We start from the raw sequence: 23471 nt of genomic DNA, 5'->3' as shown, positions 1-23471 counted from the left end.
TGCTGACCGGCTGAGGTGATGAACACATGTGGAGAAGGAACATAGAGAGATTCTATTTCAGGCTTATTCCTGTTAAAAGATTGTTTGGTTTATACAGCAAGGCCTTTCTTCTTAAGAGCTACTGCATGAAAGCCTCTCGCTATGTAACTATGAATAATAACAGAACATCTGAAATAAAATAAAAAAAACCCAAAAAAACACCATCCCTTGCAGGTCCAACCACTGAGCACAGCTTCAGTGCAAAAAACCTTGAGGCAAAGAAACAATTACACCAACTGATATACTTTGAGGTTTAAGAGGTGCTTGATCTACACATTCCTTACAACGCTCGATTCAATTCTGTGGCACTAACCAACTTGCAAAGAACAAATTTGGGATTTTGCACTAATTCAGTCAGAACTTCATATGTGAAGTTGCAACCTCAGCCCAACTGAAGTTGGGCTACTAATTCCAGCAGAGAGAATAGTACCTAAAAAGTATGATCTCCTCCATTTATTAATCACATAAGACATCATTTTAATATTCCCCTATAATGTTTCAAACCCAAAGCATCATTTCATGAGTCTGAAGAGGTTTCAATTTTTGCTGAAGCATAAAAAGGTACATAAACAAGAAAAGTTATCTGAACACTGAAAACAGATTTAGAGTGACAAATCACGCCATCAACAAGCAAAGGATGATCCTGAAGATCTGAAATTCATTTTTTAAGCGTGGAACATTTGAAGCTACTCTGATAAGTATCTGGAGTTTAACCACAGTTTTAGTTTTGTAGCAACTTTTCAAAATCATCAGCACAGAGCCACACATAAAAACAAACCATGGAAGACCGAGCATAATGAAAACAGAGTCTTACTAGCAACTTCTGCCAGGCACAATAGCTACCATTTAGCAACGCTACCACCACTCATTACCATTAACTTCTGTTTGCAGGACAAGAAGAAAGATACAACCCCACTGTTGCTCTCCATTCCGCAAACAGACATAAATCACTCTGAACAGATTAGACAGATGCTGCACAAGGTACAGGCCTCCCGCTTGGTTCGCAGCCATCTGTGCAGCGCCATATTTTCAGATGCGAATGGGTCATCATTAAGCATTACCTTCATTCAAAATTAATTGTGCACGATTTTGACTCTGCTCTTAATTACTTCCTAATATTTTCCTTGGCAGTCTACGTAGCTTGATTACAGTAAGCATCGTTTGAGGGTGGGGGTGGAACAGAGGGAACAGAGGAAGAACAGAGGGAAGAGAAACAGAGAGGTGGCACTTACTGTGTTGCATTTTGTCCCACACACCACTTGCTGGTGGTTCAGCCACTGGGAGGCAAACACTTTATTAAGGGTTCCAAGGTGAAATTCTCTCTCCTTCAGGAGGCTGGGAAGATGCTGGGCTGCGTATCCATGCAACAAGCGGTGATAGCTGGCCTCATTCTGCGTCCTGACCTCTCTACCTTTCAGGTAGTACACCAGAGACCTTTTCACCGGGGACAGTCTTTTCCTTTTGTGAACCGAGTGATCCCACCCATACTGTGGAAAGTAAACACAGAAGTTAGATAAAGCAAACAGAACAAACTTAAAACATGACTCTTCCAAATTCAAAGATATTCCCAGCAAAACACTAAAGTCTTCCAAACTACCCATGGAATACCTTACACAAAGATTTAACTCGGAAGTGCTGACGCTGCCTTCACCAACATAACATTAAACGTATTTACTAAAGATGTAATAGCGCGACGATACTAAAAACAGTCCACACCGGCTCGGCGCCGTTAAGACGCCAGACTCGTCTATAAAGAAACCAGAGAAGCCCAAAAGCGCTTGAAACAAATAGGAGAGGGCTGCCCCGACCGACCCCCAGCCGGGAGCTCGGCGGGGGCGGCGCGGGGGCTGCCGGCTACCGGCCGCGCCGTTCACCGGCCTCCTCCGGCCCCCCGGCATCGCTCGGGGGTAGCACCGGGCAGGGGGTTTGGGGGGGGGGGGGGGGGGGGGAAGCGTCAGGAACCCGGGAAAGCCCCCGGCATCAGCGGGGCAGGGAACGGAGCGGGGAAAGCCGCCTGCTAGTGTAGCACCGAGACACCCTCCCGCCACCGGGACTACTCCCCCCCCACACCACCCCCCCCCGCAATTTATTACACCCTGCCAGGACCCCCCCGCCTCAACCAGGCACCGGTCACGGCAATCCCCGGTCAGAGTGACCCCTCCTTCCCCCCCGGGCACCGGCAGGTTCAGCCCCACCGGAGACAAGGGGTTCCCCCCCCCCCCCCCCCACACCCGTTCCCACTCTCCCCCCGCCCCGCCCGGCCCCGGCCCCGGCCTACCTGCTCCCCCTGGAGCCCCCCGGGTCCCGCGGCGGCGGCTGCCGCCGCTTTCCGCTTCCTGCTAACTGTTTTCCGGGCCATAGTAGAAGGAGGAGGAGGAGGAGGAAGAAGAGGAGGAGGAGGAGAGGCCGAAAGCCCGGCCCGCGCCCCACATGGAGCAGGAGGGGGAGGCGGCCGCCGGGGGACGGGGCATCCAGGTGCGGAGAGCCGGGCCTGATTACTCTCTCCGCCGCAGGCCCCGCCGCCGCGCTTCACGACATTTTCCCTTCGGTTGGTTTTTTTTTTTTTTCCCCTTTTTTTTTTTCTTTTTTACGACAGTCGCGTCGCACCTTTGCGGCGGCTCCCCCGCCCCGCCCGGCAGCCTCGTTTCCTAGCAACCGGAGGAGGCGTGGCGGCGAGCTGGCCCGCCCCGCCCCCGCCCCGCCCCCTTTGCGATTTCCCGCCTGGCGGGCGGTGCGGCGCCCCCTAGCGGCGGCGCGCGGGTGCTGGCCGCCTCCCCGGGCCCCCTCGGTTTTCCTGACAGGAGAGGCGCGGGCCGGCTCTTTCCTTTTAATTTTTTTTCCCTTTCCTCGTTTATTCGTGAGCAAGGGAAACTTGGCGGGCTGCTTGGCTTTATCACCCGGCTTCTCCGAGCCAGGAGGAAGGTCTGGGGGCGCCTTGTGGGGCGAGGCGGTTGGTGGAAGGTTGAGGTGCTCCATTCCACCAGGGACACCTCCTCCACTGCCGGGGAATTAAAGGGTGCGGGGAGTATTTGTGTTTTATTATGCCGCTTTAAAACCGATGTGGACAGATGCGTGCTTTTCCTTACGTCCGCGTAGCTCATATGTGCTTTTTCTTCCGCTTTCAGAGGCAAAAATTAGAGCGACCCAAGCCCAGCCGTGGCTGTTTTGCAAGGGACGTTGCAGAGAAAACAAAAAGGATGAGGAGAAAAGCCAGAAATGGGTAACGCACAGGCAGACCGTAAAAAAAGCCAGCCCCGGACCACCTGAAACCCTCCGGTGCCTCAAGTCACACGAAATCAGTAAACATACCGCTTTCCTGATAACAAAGACACTTCTTTCATGCCATTTTTTTGTGTTTTCATCTAACAAACCTCAAAGACAAGGGTGCTGTGAAAAGCCAAACTGAAAAAAAAACCACAAAACTGTAAAAGAAGCTCGCAGGCTTTCCAGCTTCCCCTGAGGATTAAAAGCCAAAGGGGTGATTCTAGTTTGGCCTTTTTCAGCCGCGATTTACCACCATTAATCCCCCTCCCCACAGGCACACATCCCTCTCTCACACACACGCAACCGCCGCCGGCATTTTGGACAAAACCCCTCCCTTTCGGACCAAGGCCCTCTCAAAAGGCTGAAAACCCGCTGCCAAAGGCGCTCGGGGGCGGGGAGTGGGGGGAAAGCGCCGTGCCCCGGTGCATCCCGGCGGGGTCGCCCCCTCAGCCGCGCCGGGCCGGCGCGCAGCCCCTCGTGAGGGGACGAGGGCAGGCGTCGAGGCGGCCGCTGAGGGATGGGGTTGAGGCGTATGGGGAGAAATGCCGCCTCTCGGGCCCGGTTCGCCTCCTCCATGCGGCCCCCGGGGGGGCTTGTCGCTGTGCCCGGCGGGGAGAGGGGCAGGAGGTGCCGGAGCAGCCCCCGGGCAGGGCCGGGGCCGGGGCCGCGGCTGGCACAGGCAGAAGGGGGCGGGGCCGGGGTGCCGCCTCCCTTCCCCTCCGCCCCGCCCCTCGCGGAAAGAGGCGGGACTCCCCTCGCCTTCGCCCCGCCCCTCCGCCCTCTGGGAGACGTCACCGTCAGCACCTCCCGATTGGGCCGGCGGGGTCAGGTGACCTCGCGGCGTGACGCCAGCGCGTCGCCGGGGAGGCGAGGCTAGGCCAGGCGAAGCGAAGACGAGGCGGAGGGCAGGTAGACAAGATGGCGCCGCCCGGTCGCGGGGCTGGAGGTGGCGACGCGGTGCGGGTTTCGTAGGGGCGGGCGGTGGGTGGTGACCGCGGGGACAGCTGGAGCCGCCGGCCAGGGGCCGCCGGGCGTCGCTCAGGTAACGGGCGGGCCGGGAGGGGTAGGGGCAGGGGCAGGGGCTGGGAGTGCCCCGTCCCCCTCGTAGCGGGGCCTGGGGGGGGGGGGGGGGGGGGGTGCAGCCGGCCGATCCCCGGGCCCTCCGCCCCGCCGCCGGCACCAAACTTCGCCGCCGCTTCTCGTCGTCCGGGGCCGGGGACGCTCCGCGCCTCTGTCTTGGTTCAGCCGATGTGAAGGGGTGGTGGCGGCGGCGGCGGGGCCGCTGGCCTCCCGGGGTGGGGTGGGGGGGGGCCTCGCAGGTTGGGGGGCCGCTCCCGCGGCGGGGAGCGAGCCTGTGGGCCCTGCGTGAGAGTGCGGCCTTGCTCCGCCTTCGCGGCGCCTCGAGACCGCTTTTGGAGGTAGCGTTTAATGGAAGGGAGAACTTGCATGGTCAGCTCGGAGGGACGAAGTCCTGGCACTTGGTCCCGGACTGGAGCCGGGGAGCAGAGGGAGGTCAGGCAAGGAGGTGGACGCTCCGTTCTCTACGTTCTCCTGCTTTCTGGCAGTTTCGGTTACTGCCCAAGTCAAGGGAATACCGTGCTGCTTAATAACCCTTGATGAACTTGCCTTCTAAGAGCTCATTGCTGTTGAAATCTGAGTAAACTGCTAGTTTCCGTGATATTTGGAAGTAAGTTTCTCCCCATAGTAACTAAATCTTTTGTGAAAAAACAGAACGGCTGCTTTTGTTTGGGGGGTTGTGTGTGTGGTTTTTGTCAAGCCCGCCTTCAGGTAATTTTTTCATTTCTGGCTCTTATGTTGTGAAAACCATAGTACTCATCTTCCCTATGTCACTTGTGACTTTAGATTTCTACTGTATTCACTCTTCGGTTGCATCTGCTTGAAGGCTGAAGAGCCGAAGTCTTGTTTGCTTTGTGGGTCGTAGCCCTCCACATCTCTGTTTATGCTTATTACCTATTCCTGGATCTTTTCTGGTTAGCTGTTCTGCTTTTGAATGGGGAGAAGGTTCATATCTTCTGCTGCATTCGAGATGCAGACATACTGTGGATGTACACACTGGTGTAAGAATGCTTCAGTTTTGTAGTTTCTAACTTCCTGATAATGCTTTGTGTTCTGTTTAGCTCAGTGCTTATTAGAAGTAAAACATTTAACACTTTTATGAAGCTATTTAGTATAATTCAAGAACTGTCTTCCTGAGTTTTGATAGCTGAAAATCTATTATTTTAAAGGGAAAGTTAGGATTGCTTTGGTTTTTTTTTAATTAGTAAAAGAAATGACAATAGATGGAAATGAGTAATCACCTTATCAAGTGTTTTTATTCCCCACATAATTTAAAAATTCCAAACAAGTTAAAAAAAAAAAAAGCAGTCTTACAGAAATCTTACAACATTGATGCTGTCTCATTAGAATAGAGATAAGCAGATGGACTCTAGCACTTGGCTGGACAACTAATATAGCTGCCACCCTGGACTCAGTAAAAATGCATTTGTGTCCAATTTAAGCACTTTGAGGTGGATGTTCCTAAATGACGAGTATTGCCAAATTAAGGAACAACTGAGTTGTGACTGGTGATGTAACTCCAGTGGCTACGCTACCGATAGAAGACATACTGCATCTCACAGCCTCTTATGGGGTTAAGAGGCTTTTGTAGGAGCTTGTTGAGGGGACTCTTACTCCAACTGTGATCTAGGGTGTTAAGGAAAAAGAGGAAGAAGCAATACTGCAATTAGCCAGACCTCTTCCTCACCTTCTTTCCCTTATCATCTTTCGAGCATGGGACTTTCTGCCCCTGTGCAGGCACTCATGCAACTGCTGCTTTCTTAGGGCAGACCCTGCATACCTGGGATCTCTGCTCTGCAACAGCATTTTTCAGGGGAGAGGGGACAAAAAGTGTTTTGGCTGCCTCCTCTCCTTTTCTTCAGAACAGAACTATGTGTGTAGCATGGTAGTAGCCATGGGGAAGGGAATGGGGCTGAGATGGTACATGTGGTAGCAGCATAGCAGAATTGGACCAATTTATGCAAGGCCATGTGCAGGATAGTGTTAGGTTGCAGTACCTCAGTAGTACTGCCACTTAATGACTTCAGAGAGCTGTGATTCCAAAGTGGCAGTGATGCTTTAGATGACCACTGCAATTGGGTGAGTTAAACCTTTTAGGCAAAACCTTAATCCTAAGGGTAGGGGGAGAGAAAACATGTAGCCTTTAAACTTAGCTTTTGCAAGCTCATGGGTTTAGTCTCAAACAAAACCGAAAGTGATTGCACTTTTCTTGTCTCACTGGCTGGATCTGGCCTGCAAGTTTGATACTTTGGGTTTTTTACCGGTGAGTGCACTGTGGAACAAAGGAGTCAGGCAAGAAGTTGCTTCTACTAAGATCACACACTCTGCATAAGTCAAGCGTAAGCTGAAACAAAGGTACCTGAAACTTTAAAGGCAAAACCAAGGAAATCTCAGGTGTAAGATGTGTGAATGAATAAATGTTAGTTTCTCTTTAATGAATTGAACTTCAATTTTCAGAATATTTTAAGAGTACACTGATGAGTACAGAGAATATACTGATCAGCTGGGAGACTTACTGTATAGTTTATGTTGATGGATAGAAAAATCTTAATGATGAAATGTCATCCAAAACATGTGGAAGAACTCCATCTCCGTCGTTCACATGGTGTTTTGCAGTGCGCAGTACTTTTTATCTTAGAGACAAAAATCTCTAACTAATAGAATAGGAGTCAGGTTTCTGGACCCATCCAGCAGACCACCTCATCTAATTCTGTCACACTGGCAGCCAGAGCTGTTTTGGCTGGTGCTGATGGCAAAAGTGCTGTAATGCCACAGAAGGCATCACCTTGCTCATCCTCTTCCTTTTTAATTGTATAAGCTTATGATTTCATGTTGCTTTCACAAACTTTAGGGATTGAAAATTCAGGACATGCAATATTGTTGTCAATGTCCAGTCCCTATATCGTAAGTTTTTGACATCAGCCTGCTCCTGTATTTTACAACTGGTGCTGGCTTGAATATTTTAATAAACTGATCTGTGAGAAATTTAGTCTTACTTACTAGACAGAACATCTCTTCAGCCTTCTCTGGCATTTTGTTTCTAACATAATCACTCCCAGTCTTTTCAGTCATAAATTCCAGAGCTTCAGCTGTCATTTTACAAGGATCTCTACCTCAAGGCATTACTCTCTATTTAAAATTGATCAATGCAATTCACATCAATGTCAGTGTAAAGAAGGTCTAGTGGAGCTTTAGTTGAAAAGCTCTGGAAGATGTTTCTGAAAGCTATCGTTTGAAGGAAAGGCAAAGAAGGTTGTTTACAAGTTATAAATAGCTTGCTTGTTTGAAAAAGTAGGTCTTCTAGGGTATATCAAAGGTTGGTTTCTCTTCCCTGTATTGTATCTGCTTGCTCTGATAACTAGGAAGGCAATGCTATTGATCTTACAGCATGTACCACTCTACAGTCAATCACTGGGATTGCAGTTGATCGATACAAGCCTGAGCTCACATTTTTTGTGTGTTAACTACTTAGGTGGGTAATCCTTTCTGGTATGCAAGTGCATTGCTTAATGCTTTGACCCTCTGACTTGGTTTGAGTAAGCTCATGTTCTGTGTCCCTAATGACCTTTTGCAGTCAGTGTAGTCTTGTATTGAGGTCTCTAAGAGAAACTGAGCGTTGGGGTTTTTCCCTCTCTTGAATGATCAGATTTATTCCAAATCCTTGCTGATGTGGGGAAGGCATTTTCTTAAATGTTAAGAAATACTGTCTTTCCTGTGGTTGGGAAATTTTGAAAGAACAGCTTGTATGTCCAGACTTGGTTGTGGGGTTTGGGGGGGCGGAGGTTCTCCCTCAAGGGTACAAAGTCTTTTCAGAACCCTTTAAGCTTGCAATGTACTCCAAACACAAAAGTATATCAAACAGGGAACAAAATATCGTTGCTCTGACTTAGGTTTAAATCTTCTTTTCTAGAAGGGAAAGCAGATTGGTTCAAAATACCATGTTGCATTAGTAGTATTAGTTTCTAACTGACACAGTTCAAATGGAAATTCTGAGCTTCTGTTTTCCCAGCTGCATTTTGTGTCAAAAACTCTTACACCAGAGTAATATTTTAAGTGGGGAAATCGGAAGAACATGAGTCCTATCCAAGAAGTAGTGAGCTCTTCAGCTGGAAGGTGGTCTGAATATGAATATACTTAAGCTATTTAGCTATTGGTAGTTGGTATAATGAAAGCTAGTAACAGTAAAGAGTTGTGAGCTGCTAGTTTATCTGGTCTATGTTGCTGGAGATCAGCATTCATGGTAACTATCTACTAGGTTATGTGAAAGATTTGATATAAGCCCTTTCCTAATGTTTGTGCTTGCACCATTTGGCATCTCTAGGTTAGCAGCACATGAAGCCGTGACCAAAATGACTGGTGAGATTTATTCCCTGAATTTGGGAGGTTAGATTTCTAAGAGTATGCGTATCACCAGTTAATCTAGATAGAGACATGTGTTTATGTGTTTAACTTGATGTGTCTCATCAGTTCTGAACTCTAAAATAAAACTAGATTCCTAGTTTATAAACACGCTGCAAAGTAGTTGTTAAAGCATATGTATTTCCTTTTCTGATACAGCAAAGCCACACTGGGATCCACCCTAATGACTAATACCATCATGTGGTATCCTTGCACAGTAATGTGTAATAAATTGAAATAGAAATATAGGAGGCACATGTAGCAGGGAAAGGAGTTTATATGAATGAAATCACCATTAATCATCTGGAATAAAATTGTGTGTTGCAAAAAAGGGTAGAAAAGCTTTATGCTGCATACCCTCTGAGAAAAGAACGTGTTCTTGACCTAATACTTAATTAAAAGATTACCACAAGCAGTTTGTTGCCAGTCTATTTGACTTCTTGGTAGAAAAAAAGCTGAAAGATTATTGAGTTTCATTTTTCTTGCTGTGTTCCTAACAGTATAAAAAAAATGGCTTTTATTGTGCTTTTCAGAAAGTATGTTTAGGCTCTTTATTAGAAAGAGGGGGAATAAGTAAGTTAATGTATCCCCTACACCGGGTGTGAGTTGGAGTTTTGCAGTCAAAAATGGATGGAAAAATTATGGTAGTGTAAAATAACTTTGCAGTTGAGGGGGTAATGAACCATAAAGGTTTTGGGGGGCAGATTTATATATTACATGCCTCTGAGACTGGTGAGCTCCTTATAGACCTAGATGTGTTAATCAAGCCATAATTCTATAAGTGGTCATTGGCTGGCAGGGGTCTGCACTGGCAATTACTTTTACAACTAAGCATATAACTATTTGAAGTATCATCTTCTAGATACTATTCTGAGGAATACTTTAAAGAAAATGTTTGGGTAAAAAATTCTTTAGAAGTTTTAATCAGCCAAATATTTGTATTACCATTTTAATCTGAAGAACTATCAGACTAAGTTGTGAGGGAGATGCATTTCAGGACTCCCACAGCTGATAAGGAGTCTCGTGCTTGCACAAATGCAAAATGCAATTCCTTTAAGCCAGTGAACTGTCTGTGGAAGAACAATTGCTAGATTCTGATTAGTGTCTTAGCAGGGGGCAATTTTCAAAATATCTGCAGTTACAGGGTTCCTTCTTGTTTATAGAAGAGAGTTTAATACGTGATTTCTATTGACTTGGCTTGAAATCATTTGATAGCTGGTAAAAAGCTTGTAATGTATTCCTAGACCACTGAATGCCAGTGCTCAGTAATGTAATTTCTTTGCAAAGAAAATTCAAGTAAAGACAGTAAAAAGCTTGTTGCTTTTAACTAACACTATTAAATTTTTCTTAATTCGTATGTAAAGGGAAAGCTAGCAGATTCAAGTGTGGACATAAATGTAATACTGTTATGTTCTGTAATCTCTTCTGCAAGAAGATCTTCAACTGGAAAAGCCTTAATAAGTACAGCTTAAAGAATCCACCAGCGTATTATGAGATGCAAGATAAATGAAGGTAGACAGAGGTGAAGAAGTTGAATGTGGCATAAATGGCTATGTTGTCTTAAGCTGCTTTTGGAGCTGGGGATGGACTCTAGAAATACACATTTGGTTGACAGAATGGCTGTCACATAGAATCATAGAATGGTTTGGGTTGGAAGGGACCTTAAAGATCATCTAGTTCCAACTGCCCTGCCATGGGCAGGGACACCTTCCACTGGACCAGGTGGCTCAAAGGCCCATCCAACCTGGCCTTGAACACTTCCAGGGATTGAGCATCCTAAGTTTCTCTGGGCAACCTGTTCCAGTGCCTCACCACCCTCACAGTGAAGAACTTCCTCATATCTAATCTAAATCTACCCTCTTTCAGTTTAAAGCCATTACCCCTTGTCCTATCACTACATGCCCTTGTAAAAAGTCCTGTCACATCTGTGTGATGTGACATCCTTTTCATACGTGAGCTTACATATTGCATATGCAAGTAGTAAACAGCTCTGAAGGTATGTCTGTCTCTTGGGATGTTCTGTATGTGTTATGATATTGGACTGATAAAGTTCTGCCTTCTACCTCTCTGCCTTTTCTCCCTTCTCCCAAGGAGCTGAAGGCTTGAAATACACCAGTATTTAATACAGGGATCTAGCTATACTCTGGATAAATTGATTCTGCTGAGTAATGTGAAGGTCTTCTCTCGCAACTTGAAGGGAGAGAGAGAAGTTGTGTATCCATTGTACTACAAGCTTTCTTCAAGGCATAGTTCTCCTGTAATTAGATGTTACTGCAGGAATGTAAATGTGATGGTCCTGTTCTGTCATTAGGTAGCACTGGATTTATTTGCTGAAGTAAGCTGGATTGAATCAGATGTAGGGGTTATAAAAGAGGCAGGCTGGGACTGATTCTCGGGTCACGGGAGAAAATCTGATACTCTTTCCACTTTCCTTTTTAAAAAAAAAAACAACCAACTTTCTTGTTTGTCCTAGTAACGATGGTCCATTGACATACATCTCTGTACTGTTAGCAGTCCCATATTGTTGCCAGTCTGTTAGACGTTTGGAGAGGAAACGCTGTGGGTATGACTGTTGGATGGTCGTGGGGCAATCTCATCCAGCAACCTACTCTGGTCTAGTTATAAAATAGAAGTAAGGCTAGATTACTGAAGCTGAGTCAGATCTGTCAAAATGTCCTGAGGAAATAAAGCTATTGCGTCTCTGAAGGCTTCTTCTGCACATAAAATGAGCTGTTTCTGTTTAGTTATTCAATGTTTTAAGTGTTTCAGGGGTTGTATTCATTACTGTAGCTGCTGAAGAAATTTCTAATTTGCAGGAAAAAAGTTTATGCTGCTGAGCGAGACTGGATATATAGTGTGTAACAATTGCAGACTTAAATGAATTTGAAGTAGTAACTTAGAAATAAAGTTTGGACTAAATCCAATTTGCTATTATCAATCCAGAAGAACATCCTTAAGGCTTTTATAGTAAGATGAAAAGCTGAATAGGAGTGATTTGATACGGAAGATTGGGCAGGGGGTGCAGGGACAAAGATACTGGTCCAAACTTGAGAGAATGCAGTGAGATTCCTGGGTTAGCTGTGGATTTGAGATTTGGGAAATACAAGTTCTGTTCTGGCTCTGTTGCTGGCTGAGCTGGATGAGTGGGCAAACTGCTTTAGCTTTGTGCCCTGTTCCCCACACCTGCAAAACAGGGATAGTTTTACTGCTGGTTAAGTGCCTTGAAAACTATTTTGAAGTCTCATGTAAGACCCAGGCAGTACCGAGGGTATAAGGGAATTTTGGCAGAACTACTTGCCGCTCAGGGGAAAGGTAATGAATGAAAAGTGTGTGTGTAAGGGTATTCAGTTCCTGGCAGTATGAATATCCTGTAGCCTTCTAGATTTCATCTGAAAGCCATGTATTTCTGTGGCTATGGCTTCTTTTCCATTCCACTTGAGCATGAAGCTCTAGTTCAGTCTTCATATGCTCTTATCATTGTGAGGCTTGTAATTGTGTGTGTCACTCCCAGTACCTTGCAAGTTTCTGGATTTTGCTCTGTACATTCATGATAGAAAGATCATTCTGTGTTTGTAGGGAAGCGCAGGCTTCCAGTCTACACTAGTCCTTGAATGCTCCAAACATTAACTACAAGTGTAGGATTGCAGTGCTTGGAGGGCGAACTGAATTGTTGTCTTATACAGAGAGAAAGCAGACCTTTTCAGTTTTTTGTTTAAGTGAGGAAATGTAAATCTTGAAACTCATTTTGTATGGAAACAGTTGGAATTAAGGTAGGTGGGTGTAGGGGTTGTTTTATGATGCTTGGGGATCTACTGAGTATCTTGTCTGAATGTAGCTGGTGACTGCTGCATAGCAGGGAGGAAGGAAAGACACCTGTGATATGGAAACGTTTTCTGAAGCAGTATGTAAAGGTGAGTGTTGCAAGTAGAGCATCCTTGAAAGTTATGTCTCAGGGATTAGATAGTTGCTCTGCTTTCCTTCTTAGAGAGTGAGAATTGTTTGCGTGTTTGTGTATCTTCACTGTGAGTAACCTCAGCTATGGTAGTTGCACACATAGAATGAACCTTGCTTAACAGATGTACTGACTCTCTCTTTGTTTTTTCGTGTTGCTTGTGGCTTCCATTCCTGAACTTTTCAATCCATTGTTGGACTGTATTTCCGTTTAAGCAGTCCTAAATAGAGTGGCCTTTGCTGTTTGAACACTCCAAAACCAAGAGATTGCAAGGAGGATGTTTCTGCTCAGACCTGAAGTGTGCTGCCTTCACGTAGTGTCGGCCACTGAAGTTTTCTAATACACAACACAGCAAGCAGCTCTTTGACTTACCGTATTCTGTTTTTGTAATATATCCACTATAGCTGAGGGCAACCTGGGTTTGACTTCTTTGCACAAAGGTAAATTTCTACTTTTCTACAGTAGACAAGTTTGCTCAAGGCAACTTAACTTTCTGTGTTCCCAGTGAATTCAGTTCCAGAAGTATACTTGGTGTGGGTACCACCACTGTGCTGAGCCTGTTCAGGTGTCTGCTGCTGTTTTCGTATGTCAGAGTTTGGGGCTGGTTTTGATAGCTGGTAATGATACTTCTGTCCCTGTGTGCTTTTAAAGAGCAGAATTTAATCTTTGCTACCAGCTCTGGTCTTCTCTAAAGTTAACAAGCCTTTTCAAGAAATAATTAAGGTGTAAGTATTCACGTTAAAACTGTTTCCTGCTCTTTATGCTCTGTTATGCACCAGTTCCACGTTTAATTAAAATAAGTGGAACTTGCTCATTTAAAATATGACTTCTGGTAGTGGAATTTAATTAGGTGTTGACTACTGATAGTATTTCTCATCTAGGTCACCTTTTTAATGCAGTTATTCAGTCCTGTTTGGACTGGATGAAAAAACATGAAAGCAGGCTTAACTGACGCTATATTTGGAGATGAAACAAGATTGGTTCTTATTTGGGCATTACTGCAGTGGGAGCATATTTTTATTTGCTTGATTCACTTTTTTTATATTTCAATTTGATTCCTTTCTTTTGTTGAGTCAGTCTGGGAAGGAGTGTCCCTGCTGAGACCTCAGCTCAGTGAACATATGAAAATAGCTGAAGTGAGTTTTTTCTTCCTTGTCTGTTAGTTTTATCCTTCACTGCAGCAAAACCTGGGATCTTTTCAGACATGTATTTCTGTATATGTTTATTTTCTTGTCTCAGTCTTGATAAGAAGGGTTGGATGAAGACAGATACCTGTTGGCTTAGTAGGCTTATACATGAATTAAGGACAAAATGAGCTAGCATTGAAAGCTGAAACTGTACCAGTGATACATTGATGGGTGGAAGATGATGTATAAAACCCCAAAGTAGTCAAGTAAGTGTGTGAACAGCGTCACATCTGTGGCACCCAAGATGGAATTCACATTTCTCACATTAGCACTGTCAAGACTAAGGCAAACCAAGCTCATAAGGTATGATTTGAAAATCAGGAAGGTTTGAGATGGTGTGAGTTTCATGTTGTCAAAGTGTTTATTTTTTAAACACTTTTTTATTTTTTTATTTTATTTTTTTATTTTTGCTTCAAAGTGTATATTTGGTGAAAGAGTAACTTAAGGTGAATAGGGGTGTTTCCTGGAAAACAGGTGACACTGAGAGATAAAACTGAAAGAGGGTAGATTTAGATTGGACATAAGGAAGAAATTTTTTTACAATGAGGGTGGTGAGACACTGAGGTGGCCCAGAGAAGTTGTGGATGCCCTGTCCCTGGAAGTGTTCAGGGTCAGGTTGGATGGGACTTTGAGCAACCTGGTCTAGTGGAAGGTGTCCCTGCCTATGGCAGAGGGGGTGAACTAGCTGATGTTTGAAGGTCCCTTCCAACCCAAACCTCTCCACAATTGGTGACTTCTAAATTAACTGAATTTGCAGGGAACTTGCGTTCTCAGAATGTGGCTCTTGTAGTTGAGAGAAATTAGTTATATCAGTGGAAAACAGGTATGTCAGATGGCTGGAAAAGTTCAGCAGGTTTAACCAGGCTGCTGGTGGCCTTTTATGTATTTGAACTGCTTGGACTGTGGGTGCAATCAGGATTTGAAGCAGTGGCTCCCATGCTGAGTTCAAGGTTTTAGCCTGCTTGGTGAAGGGCAGGCAGAGTTGTTTGTAGGTGGAATAGTTAATTTAACAGGCTGTATTTTCTGTCAGTACCATACTGAGTTTTGCTGGGAAAATACTAGATGTGTGGGGAGAGTGGGTAGCACATGTGACCTGAGTGTAAGAGGAAAAATTGATGAATCTATAGTAGTCTAACACTGGTCCTATTATTCTTGTACAGTGCAGTAGACATGTATTTTGGCTGAGTTCAAATATATGAAATGGCAAGTGATGCTTGACCTGCTGGCGGATTTTATTTTTCCATTTTAAAACTTTCATCCAACTTGATTTCTTGCTAGATGTTTTTTGTCTGCTTTAAAGTAATTCCATAAGCATTTGTATTTCATCAAATTTCTAACCAAAAACATAACTACGAATAAATAGTACCATTTGTGTTCTGAGGTTTAACAGGGAAAATGTGACAGTTGTATAGCTTTCTTTGGAATTTTTTTTTTTAAGTAGAGTCATTTAATTGGTGTAGTGTGTTTAAATGCATTAAATTCCAGTTAATGAATATTTATCAAAAGAATACAAATTGCTTTCTGCAGTAAAATGAGTTCTTGTGTCAGTATTGGAAGTAGGTCCTGGTATGGTCAACAGAGTTGAACTTGTTTCTAGATAATGAAAGATCAGCTACCTGTATACCTCTCTTGGTCAAAGAGCATAAGAAGAAAAAGCTTGAAACTGCACAGATTCTGTTATTTTTTGATTAAAAAGGGAATTTTCTAATTAATGGCAAAAGTTGTTTTATGTTGGCAGCATTTTGGGAACATTTATCTAGCTCTCCTCATTCATAATTGGGACAAGTCTGAAGTATTAATAATATTCAAGTACTTCAGAGTCAGCTTGTTACATACTGAAGTATCACTGCAGCAAATAAAGCAGCATTTTAATTAGCTTATGCTAAGTATGTCTTTTCCATATGGGTTCCAGACATACATTTTAGATATGCAGGATATTCCACTGTTTTTTCATACATCTTTACCAAAAGAACAGAATAAGTGGGCTGTTTTGTTGTTGAAGCTAGCAACTTTTCTCTAGCTAGCAGTATCTCTCACTTGAAGGGTTGTATTGAAATATTAGCTTTATTCTAAAGTGCTAGGATTAACTAGGAAAGTTAATGCACGTACCTGGCTCTGGCTAGTGCTGATTACTGTTAAAGATTTGACTCATATGTAGTAATATGAAGTCTTGTGCTAATTAAGCCAAAGTAGCTAAATTTGTTAATAATTACTAGATGCTTTCCATCTGACTATTTTGAGCTCTCAGAAGTGGTAGGTATTTGCTATCCAAACTTCAGTTATAGGGAAATGGTAGTTAAAAGCAGTTGCTCTGCTCCTCAGATTTGAGACTTGTTTCATTACTGCATTGTGAGATTATTGTAGCCCTCATTAGTGGTATGAGTGCTGGATCATCTTTTCTCACTTTTTTCCCAGAATGTAGGAGTTGCACAGCATATTTATATTTTCTGCTATGGTTTATCATGCAAATGTCTGTCTTGTTCCTGTTGTATCTCAAAAACGGGAAGATGGTCCTTCTATTTCTAGTTTACCACCCTTTCGTGGTGATGTTGTAGATTCTAGATTAGTGAAGCTGATCTCGAGAAGCAAAAGAAAGATGTAATCCCATATATTTTTTTTCCTCTGCTTTTCTGTTTAGCTGATATTTAAATAACTTGGGTAACAATTAGTAGTAGGAGCTACACTCTAAAATCCACGGCTGCTCTTGGAGTTGGCAGAACCGGGGCTATCCCCATGTTTGTTGAGTCTGGAAGTCAGGCCATACTTAGATGTTAGTTGCAGGTGGTTTTCTCTTGTGACAGGACTATGGTTTTTTTTTTGTTTTTTTTTTGAAAGAGTCCATTTTAAAGAGCTCACCCATTTGCTGCAACGGTTAAATTTGAATTTAGAATAGGTGCATCTTCTGTACTCTTGTTTGGCACATCAGTCTCTGGCTAAAGGAGATCAGCTTGCACTGATCTGCTTTGACCGTAGGCTGTCTATAAGTAATTTTCAGTTTTCTGATGCTTTTGCCTGTGAAACTTGTAGTTCTAGAGACTCATGTGGTGTGTAAGCTTCAACTTCATTGGAAACTTGTATGGCTGGTAAGTGATTCAGTGACTGAAAAACTGGTGCATTAGTGTACTGCATTTCCTCAGCCATTGTAGGGTTTTCCCTTACTTCTGGGTGAAAAGTATGGCAAATTACCTTAAGTCCCAAATAGACAGTCAGGATCTTAAAGGAGGAATAGACCTGTCCATTACCAGTTAAGAGCCTTAAATCCTCAACCAGCCCAAATGCTTTTAACAAGTGCACTGTCTTTAATGAACAAAGTGGGACATGACAGGAGGATAGCTGCATAACTACAGGTGTCTAATATTAATGCAGTGAATCCATACGTAACAATAGAGTGAGAGATGCCGTGCTTCTCTGAGAGCGTGTGGAAGAGTTGTCTTGCGCTTCCTGTTGATTGATGTGTACTGAAGCAGAAGGTCTAATTGCCCACTATGTCACATTAAGCAATGGCACAATTTGAAGAATCAATTTCTTCTAATGTTTGTTGCTGCTAGGAAGATGCTATCCAACATCTGCAGGTAAAGCCCCATAAAGGATGTTATTGCCATCACTAAAGAGTGTTGTCTCATAATCCAATAATGTGATCTGAACACAGACCTACTCCTCAGGGGCTCTTTTCTCCCTGTGCTTCCTATTCGGGTATTCTAGAAATGCTTTTAAAAATGCCATTCTATTGGTTCCTGTCCCTCTGCCCTTCAGTCATTGCACTGGAAATAACAAACTAAATTAGTTTGATGTTACAGGCTGTCTTTCAAAATATAGATATCTTGTCACAGTTGCTTGGATTGTTGATCTGTGGGGCGTGTATGCTGCAGAGACAAATACCTCATCCCTTCCTCCCTCTGCTCCCTGTTGTTAGTGTAAGCCCTATGCTGCATTTGTGACCACTTGTACTTACATCCCATGAGATGGAGCCAGGTCATTAGATTTGTTTTAACCAGTGGCCAGTGAAAATTGAACAGACACTCCATACCTGTATTGGCTTCAAGGAGGGTCTGGTTTGGGTTTTGTTGATCTTAAAATAGTCTTAAGAACCTTAATGTGCCTTATGTCCTAGACTGCAGTAGCACTTACAAGGAATTACTGTAGATATACTTAAAACTTCTTTTTCTGTTAAGACTAGCGAAAGAGATGGTTTTTCTTTTTTCCACCGCTTTTTCCACCACTTTTTTTTTTCCCCTGCAGGGCATGTAGTTGCCACATGTCAAATCTAGTTTTACAACTTTATCCAAAGACTTGTTATCAGTGTCTCAACATGATTGCGCTTAATGAAAGGGGAGTACCTCCATGCAGCTGACTGTGCTCATTGTTTGCAGAACTGTTCGAGGTACAAAGCAGAAGCATTTGCCGCAGATTTTAGGGTGATGTCATGTATTTGGAGACTGCAGTAAATGAAAGCAGAATCTGTTTTGTACTGTAGTAAACTCCTGTGATCAGCTTTTTTTACTGTCGGTCTACATGAGAGATCTCGATTATGTAGCAATGATTGAACACTTACATAGGTGGGAAGCTTTGATATGTTGTTTTATCTTAGCAACTGGCACTGTCCACCTCTATTTTTGCTGTATGAGCCTCTATGCAGAATCCTGATGTTGGTTATAGCCTTTCACTTGCACTGAAACAAGTAGTTATAGTGAAAACTTAAACCGCTGTCTAAATCTGGGATACCTTAGATGCATTAGAAATCAATCACTTGAATCAAACTGCTTTTTACTGTTTCTCACTGTAAAATCAGTAGTAGTTCATGAATGTAATACAGGGAGAAAAAAAATTACCTTTTTGAAGTTTTTTTGTCTTTTTATAGTTTTCAGAGTTAATGGATGCGGTCGCAGTTCTGTGTACTTAAACTGCACAGTGTGAATTAGGCGAAATGGAAGTTGTGATATCAGGTCTCCTCTGAAAATCATAGATGTGCTGATTTGATTATGGTTGTAACTTGAGGCATTTGGGTTTCCTCTGACCCATAAGAAGTACATTTCTCATTTACCTGAATCTTAGGTGGGAATTACTTCAGAGAATTCATGTGGTCTGGAATCTAGACATACTTGCACCTGAAAATGAGGTATATGGCAACAAGAGACCAGTTCTTCTTGACAAATAGTTAAATTGGCTTCAGTTATTGCTGAGAAAGCTGTTCCAGGTACCATTAGTGGTAGGTGCTTCCAACTTGACCAGTCAGAGCTCTTTCAGAAGAAAAGGAGCGTGCGTAGATATAAACTTTAGGGAAAACACCAATAGAAGGAACATGGAAAATAATAATTAAAAAACACCCCAGCTTCCCAGCAGCTCCCTATGAGTCACTCTTGGTAGTAACTTTTTTTTCCTCATCTGTTGATTAGACGGTCTCTTTGGTATTGCTGGACTGCACCAAGTCATGCTTCTCTGCATTCTTGTCTGGCAGCATGGCTAAGTAGTCATTCAGGTTTAAGTGGTGACGTGCCAGGTGGACTGTCTTGGTCATCTCTAAGCTGTCCCTTCAAGCCTTTCCAGCTTGTTATCTATCTCTCTTTGTGCCAGTTGTTTCTGTCATCAGTTTTGTCTTGTCACTTCTGTTTCTTCATGTTTGTGTTGGGTTTTTTTTGTTGCTCTGGTGGTTTCCCGGTCTGCCCCATCCCATTCTATCATCGCTCTATGGTCCTCTGCCCTAATCGTGGGCTCTGCTATGCTGTGTTCATCTGGCTGGCTGGTTTTAAGAATGTTGCCCTATTGTATTAGTGTTACTAAGTGAAAAATGAACATACAGGCAGGAAGGGAAATGCTCACATCAGGTTGCTTCAGTGGCTGCTGACATTAAAGTTGCTTATAACTTTTAGGCACTTGTAGCCCTGGTCTTCTCTTCAAAGGGTTAGCCGGAACCAAGAATGAGGGAATGGGGGTAGGGAGGTGGACATTTATAGAAGAGAGCTTGTAGGTGGCTGTAAGAACCTTGTAGTACTATGCAACAAACTTGTTTCCCTAGCCCAGCAAAGGTGTTGAAAAAGTTTGCATGCAGTATAGAGTATGTTCTTTGTCAATTTAAAATGTGCAGTAAAGCATCAGACCAAAATTTGTGCCCCCATGTGCCATTCCCACAGATGCCCTTCAACATCCTGTTCTGGAGTATGGAGATCAGAGGCAACAGTGATAGGGCTGCAGTCATCCATTAGCTGGTTTGGAGTAAGGCTTTGGGAGCAAGCCCTTTAAGTTTCTAAAAGAGCATTAACAAAGGTAAGCAGACCTTTAGTGCACAATATAATGCCTTTGACTAAGCAAATAGAGTTCAGATAATGCCCAGAAACATAGTAGCAACATCAGTAACCTTCTCACTGGTGGCAAATATTTTTTTTTCAGCCAGCAGGACAGAGCAACAGCAAGATGCTTGTAACAGTGGTCCCCGAATAGCCTATCAAATCTCATTAGTCACAAGACACTATTTTAATTAAACCCTCTTTGGAAAGGAGGTGACAAAATGTGGCTGGCAGTGTTCTAGTGTTACAGTGTGCAGTGCTTAACAATTCTGTTTGCTGACAGTGCCTTCTGCAGTAATCGTATCTTAATAAGTAAATGCTCACAGTGCAGCAGGAAGAGCTAGTGTGATATAAACTCAAATGCTACCTGAATCTAAAGTGTGACTGTCTCTCTGGAAATGGCATGTTTCATTATTAGCTTGCTATTGATGTGCCTTAGCTAGTTCTATAATTAAAAAAAGGTGTTGCATGTGGCAGAGGAATCATTTTTTCCACTGCACCTTGAAGTTAATGCAGGTGCCTGGTCTGCACTAGGACTTTACTACAGGATTGCCAGCAAAAGCAAGATACTTATTGCTTATGCGGGGTATTTTGACACTGAGGACACATCCAAGGCTTTATGCAGCTCCACATTGATATGCTACTGCAAAACTCCCTGGATGCTAGACATGCACATCTTTGGTACTGCCAGATTTGTATGCATTGCTTCTAATGTCCCTGGAGCAAATTGATAGTGTCATGGTAACTTAGTGTTCAGTTACCTGAGGCCAGTGTGTGAGATGATAAACTTAGTGCGTCCTTGCAATGGCCTTCTGGAGACTGCTGCTGCACTGAAAAAACTTCCTTGTAAGTTGAGTTGCCAAAATGAGGAGGTTACTTCCTCTCGTCAGAAGTTTTAAAATCCTACAGAAAAGGAGCACTTGCTTTTCAGTCTGAGATAGTAACTAGAAGAAGGAAGAACTCAAGAGAAATTAAAGGAAGTATGTAGAGGCCTTGTCCCTATTTCAGCTCTGCTGTAATAGTGGTGAATGATGGGCAGTCATAGTACATGCTTTCAGGCAGTGCGTCATGGTCTCTGGTGACATACAGAGGACTCATGAGGTAATGTGAAGGCTGTCTCATTTCCTAGGTGGCCTGGCTTTTTCAATAATAACAAATCAAGTTGACATCTTAATTGCTACTCTCATGCAGAGGAACTAGGAATGTAGCAGCTTGACTGACAGTGTGATCCGGGTCTGAAAGGTGCAGCCTATTTCATGTGCTATAGTCTGCAGTCTGGTCTGCTCCTCTGCGGCACTGGGACCGGTAAAGCCCATTCAGCTCTAGTAGTTGACATGTAACTGTACTGGGTGGTCCTGTGGCTTTGCCCTTGACAGCTTCCTGTCATGGCAGGCTGGGCACTGTTTCACCTCCTTTTTCTTATGTCTTTGAAGCTGCAATGTTTTGTTCGCTTCTGCGAAGCAGTTGCCAGCTAGTGCCAAAACCAGTTCTCTGGCTTGGTGGAGTAGTTTTGGGTGTAATGCCAATGTTGAGAGAGATGGTGAGATGTGCTGAGAAGAACCTGCCAAACATCTAGCAGAATGACACATGGCTTTTACATACAAGGTATGCCTGGAGTTGCCCAGCATGACCCATTGCCCCATGGCCTAGGGTCTGCTCACTGTGTTTCATGAAGTCTGGTTGCACCCAGGTAATCTTCTTCATACAGCTTTGGCTGTAGCCATGTGTTGAATTTCTCTTAGCCAGCAGGCTTGGTTCACCTGTTGATTTCAACATAATGTTAAGGGGACCTTTGCACAGCAAAAAGTACTTTACTAAAGTACTTGAAACTGGCCCTTCCTGACCCCAGAAGTGTCAGCAGCTGTCAGAAGGAATAGCTAAGCTGTCTGTGTAACCCTCACCTTATGACAGCCTTCCTTTAAGGTAACATTTGCGGTTGGAATCTGCAATGGAAACAGGCTAAGAGTAAGACCTCAATTAGGGAATAATGGGTGGGAATGTTAGATCTGCTCAAAGTTGTGCTTTGAGTGCTGTCTGCTGCTGGTGGGGGTGTAGCAGATAACTTCATGTTTTTGAAGAATGAAGGACTTGAGAAACAAAGGGCAACTCTGATTCTTTGTCATGCATAATGTCAAAGGAGGACTTATAAATTCAGTTATTTGAAGAATTATGCTGTGGTGTCTTGAGAATGATCTTGTGATGTACTTCTAATCTAGCAAAAGAACCAGTTATGTTTGTTATTGAACACACCATGAGCATCCTGGAGCAGGGTTTTAGCTGACAACTAATTAGACAGCTAATTCTATCTTAAACAACTCTTTCCTCAGGACAGGCCTCCTCTGTGTTAAAAGCTGACTAGGTACTTCTGTGTTTAACATCTTGGCCATGTAGGATTGTCATCCAAATTCAAAAAGTTGTTAGTAAAATTCTGTAGGCAGCAGAGGAGGACTCTTGTTAGCATTGTGTTCTTGTGTGTATCTGAAAATATCTTCCTAATGGTACCATTTATTGTATATCTGTATTGTTATCTGTGCATTACCCGGTGTGTCTAGACAAGTGCCATGCTGGCTAACTGACCTACCCAGTTGTTGTGGTTTCAGCCCAGCTGGTAACAAAGGACCACGCAGTCGCTCACCCCTCCTGCCTCCCTCTGGTGGGATGGGGAGGAGAATCAGAAAGGAGAAAAGAAAAACAAACAAACAAAAAAACCCCCAAAAAACCCCAACCAAATGTAAATGGACACCCACACACACACACAAATAGCATTCCCTTAGTCTATGGGCCATCCCTCTAATGTGCCCATCCATTTTATTTAGTCCATGACTTTGGGGCTCCATCTGTTGTAACAGTCCTTCAGGATAGGAGAGATGGTGTGAGGTGTTGGATTGTTGCATGCTGCCTCTGGAGCTTGCGGCTGGTACATTGGTGCAACCCACACCCTTGGTCTGCAGGTCAAAGATGTTGATCTTGAGGAATTTGCTGGGTGCCAGTTCAAGTTCCATCACTGTTGCATTTGGCTTGGTTTCAAAGTCCATCCTTGAGTCATTTGGGTAGTTCTTACGGTAATACCCTTAATATGGCATATAGACACTATAGATACAATGACATACATTGGCAGGTTATTTAGCAGTTAACATCATACAGCCTAATTCACTGGCTGTTCTCTCCCAAAATCAAATCTCCTTGAGGTACACATCAAAATTCCCCATCTTCTGCATCACCCATCAGGTGCACCCAGGCCCTTGAGCAAAAGCAATCCCTTGGATGGGTGTG

The 23471-nt window shown here is 43.8% G+C and overlaps 2 protein-coding genes across 2 annotated transcripts in view; one reads left to right on the top strand and one right to left on the bottom strand.

The window, feature by feature from the left end:
- The window catches only part of DCAF12 (DDB1 and CUL4 associated factor 12), a 35198-nt gene extending 32593 nt beyond the window's left edge, over positions 1-2605 (bottom strand). Inside the window, exons 1-2 of the mRNA XM_030004365.1 lie at positions 2318-2605; positions 1272-1526 (exon numbers count right to left, since the gene is read on the bottom strand). Of these exons, the coding sequence (XP_029860225.1) occupies positions 1272-1526; positions 2318-2398 (336 nt within the window). The 5' untranslated portion in view covers positions 2399-2605. The remainder of the gene's footprint in view (positions 1-1271; positions 1527-2317) is intronic.
- A 1519-nt stretch (positions 2606-4124) lies between these two features.
- The window catches only part of UBAP1 (ubiquitin associated protein 1), a 64018-nt gene continuing 44671 nt past the window's right edge, over positions 4125-23471 (top strand). Inside the window, 1 exon segment of the mRNA XM_030003970.2 lies at positions 4125-4212. The gene's annotated coding sequence lies outside the window, so the exon portion shown is untranslated.

Source organism: Aquila chrysaetos, chromosome Z (genome assembly GCF_900496995.4).
Source record: "Aquila chrysaetos chrysaetos chromosome Z, bAquChr1.4, whole genome shotgun sequence".
Classification (NCBI taxonomy): domain Eukaryota; kingdom Metazoa; phylum Chordata; class Aves; order Accipitriformes; family Accipitridae; genus Aquila; species Aquila chrysaetos.
The sequence above is the reverse complement of the archived record's forward strand: the minus strand, read 5'-3'. Positions and strand labels throughout refer to the sequence as shown.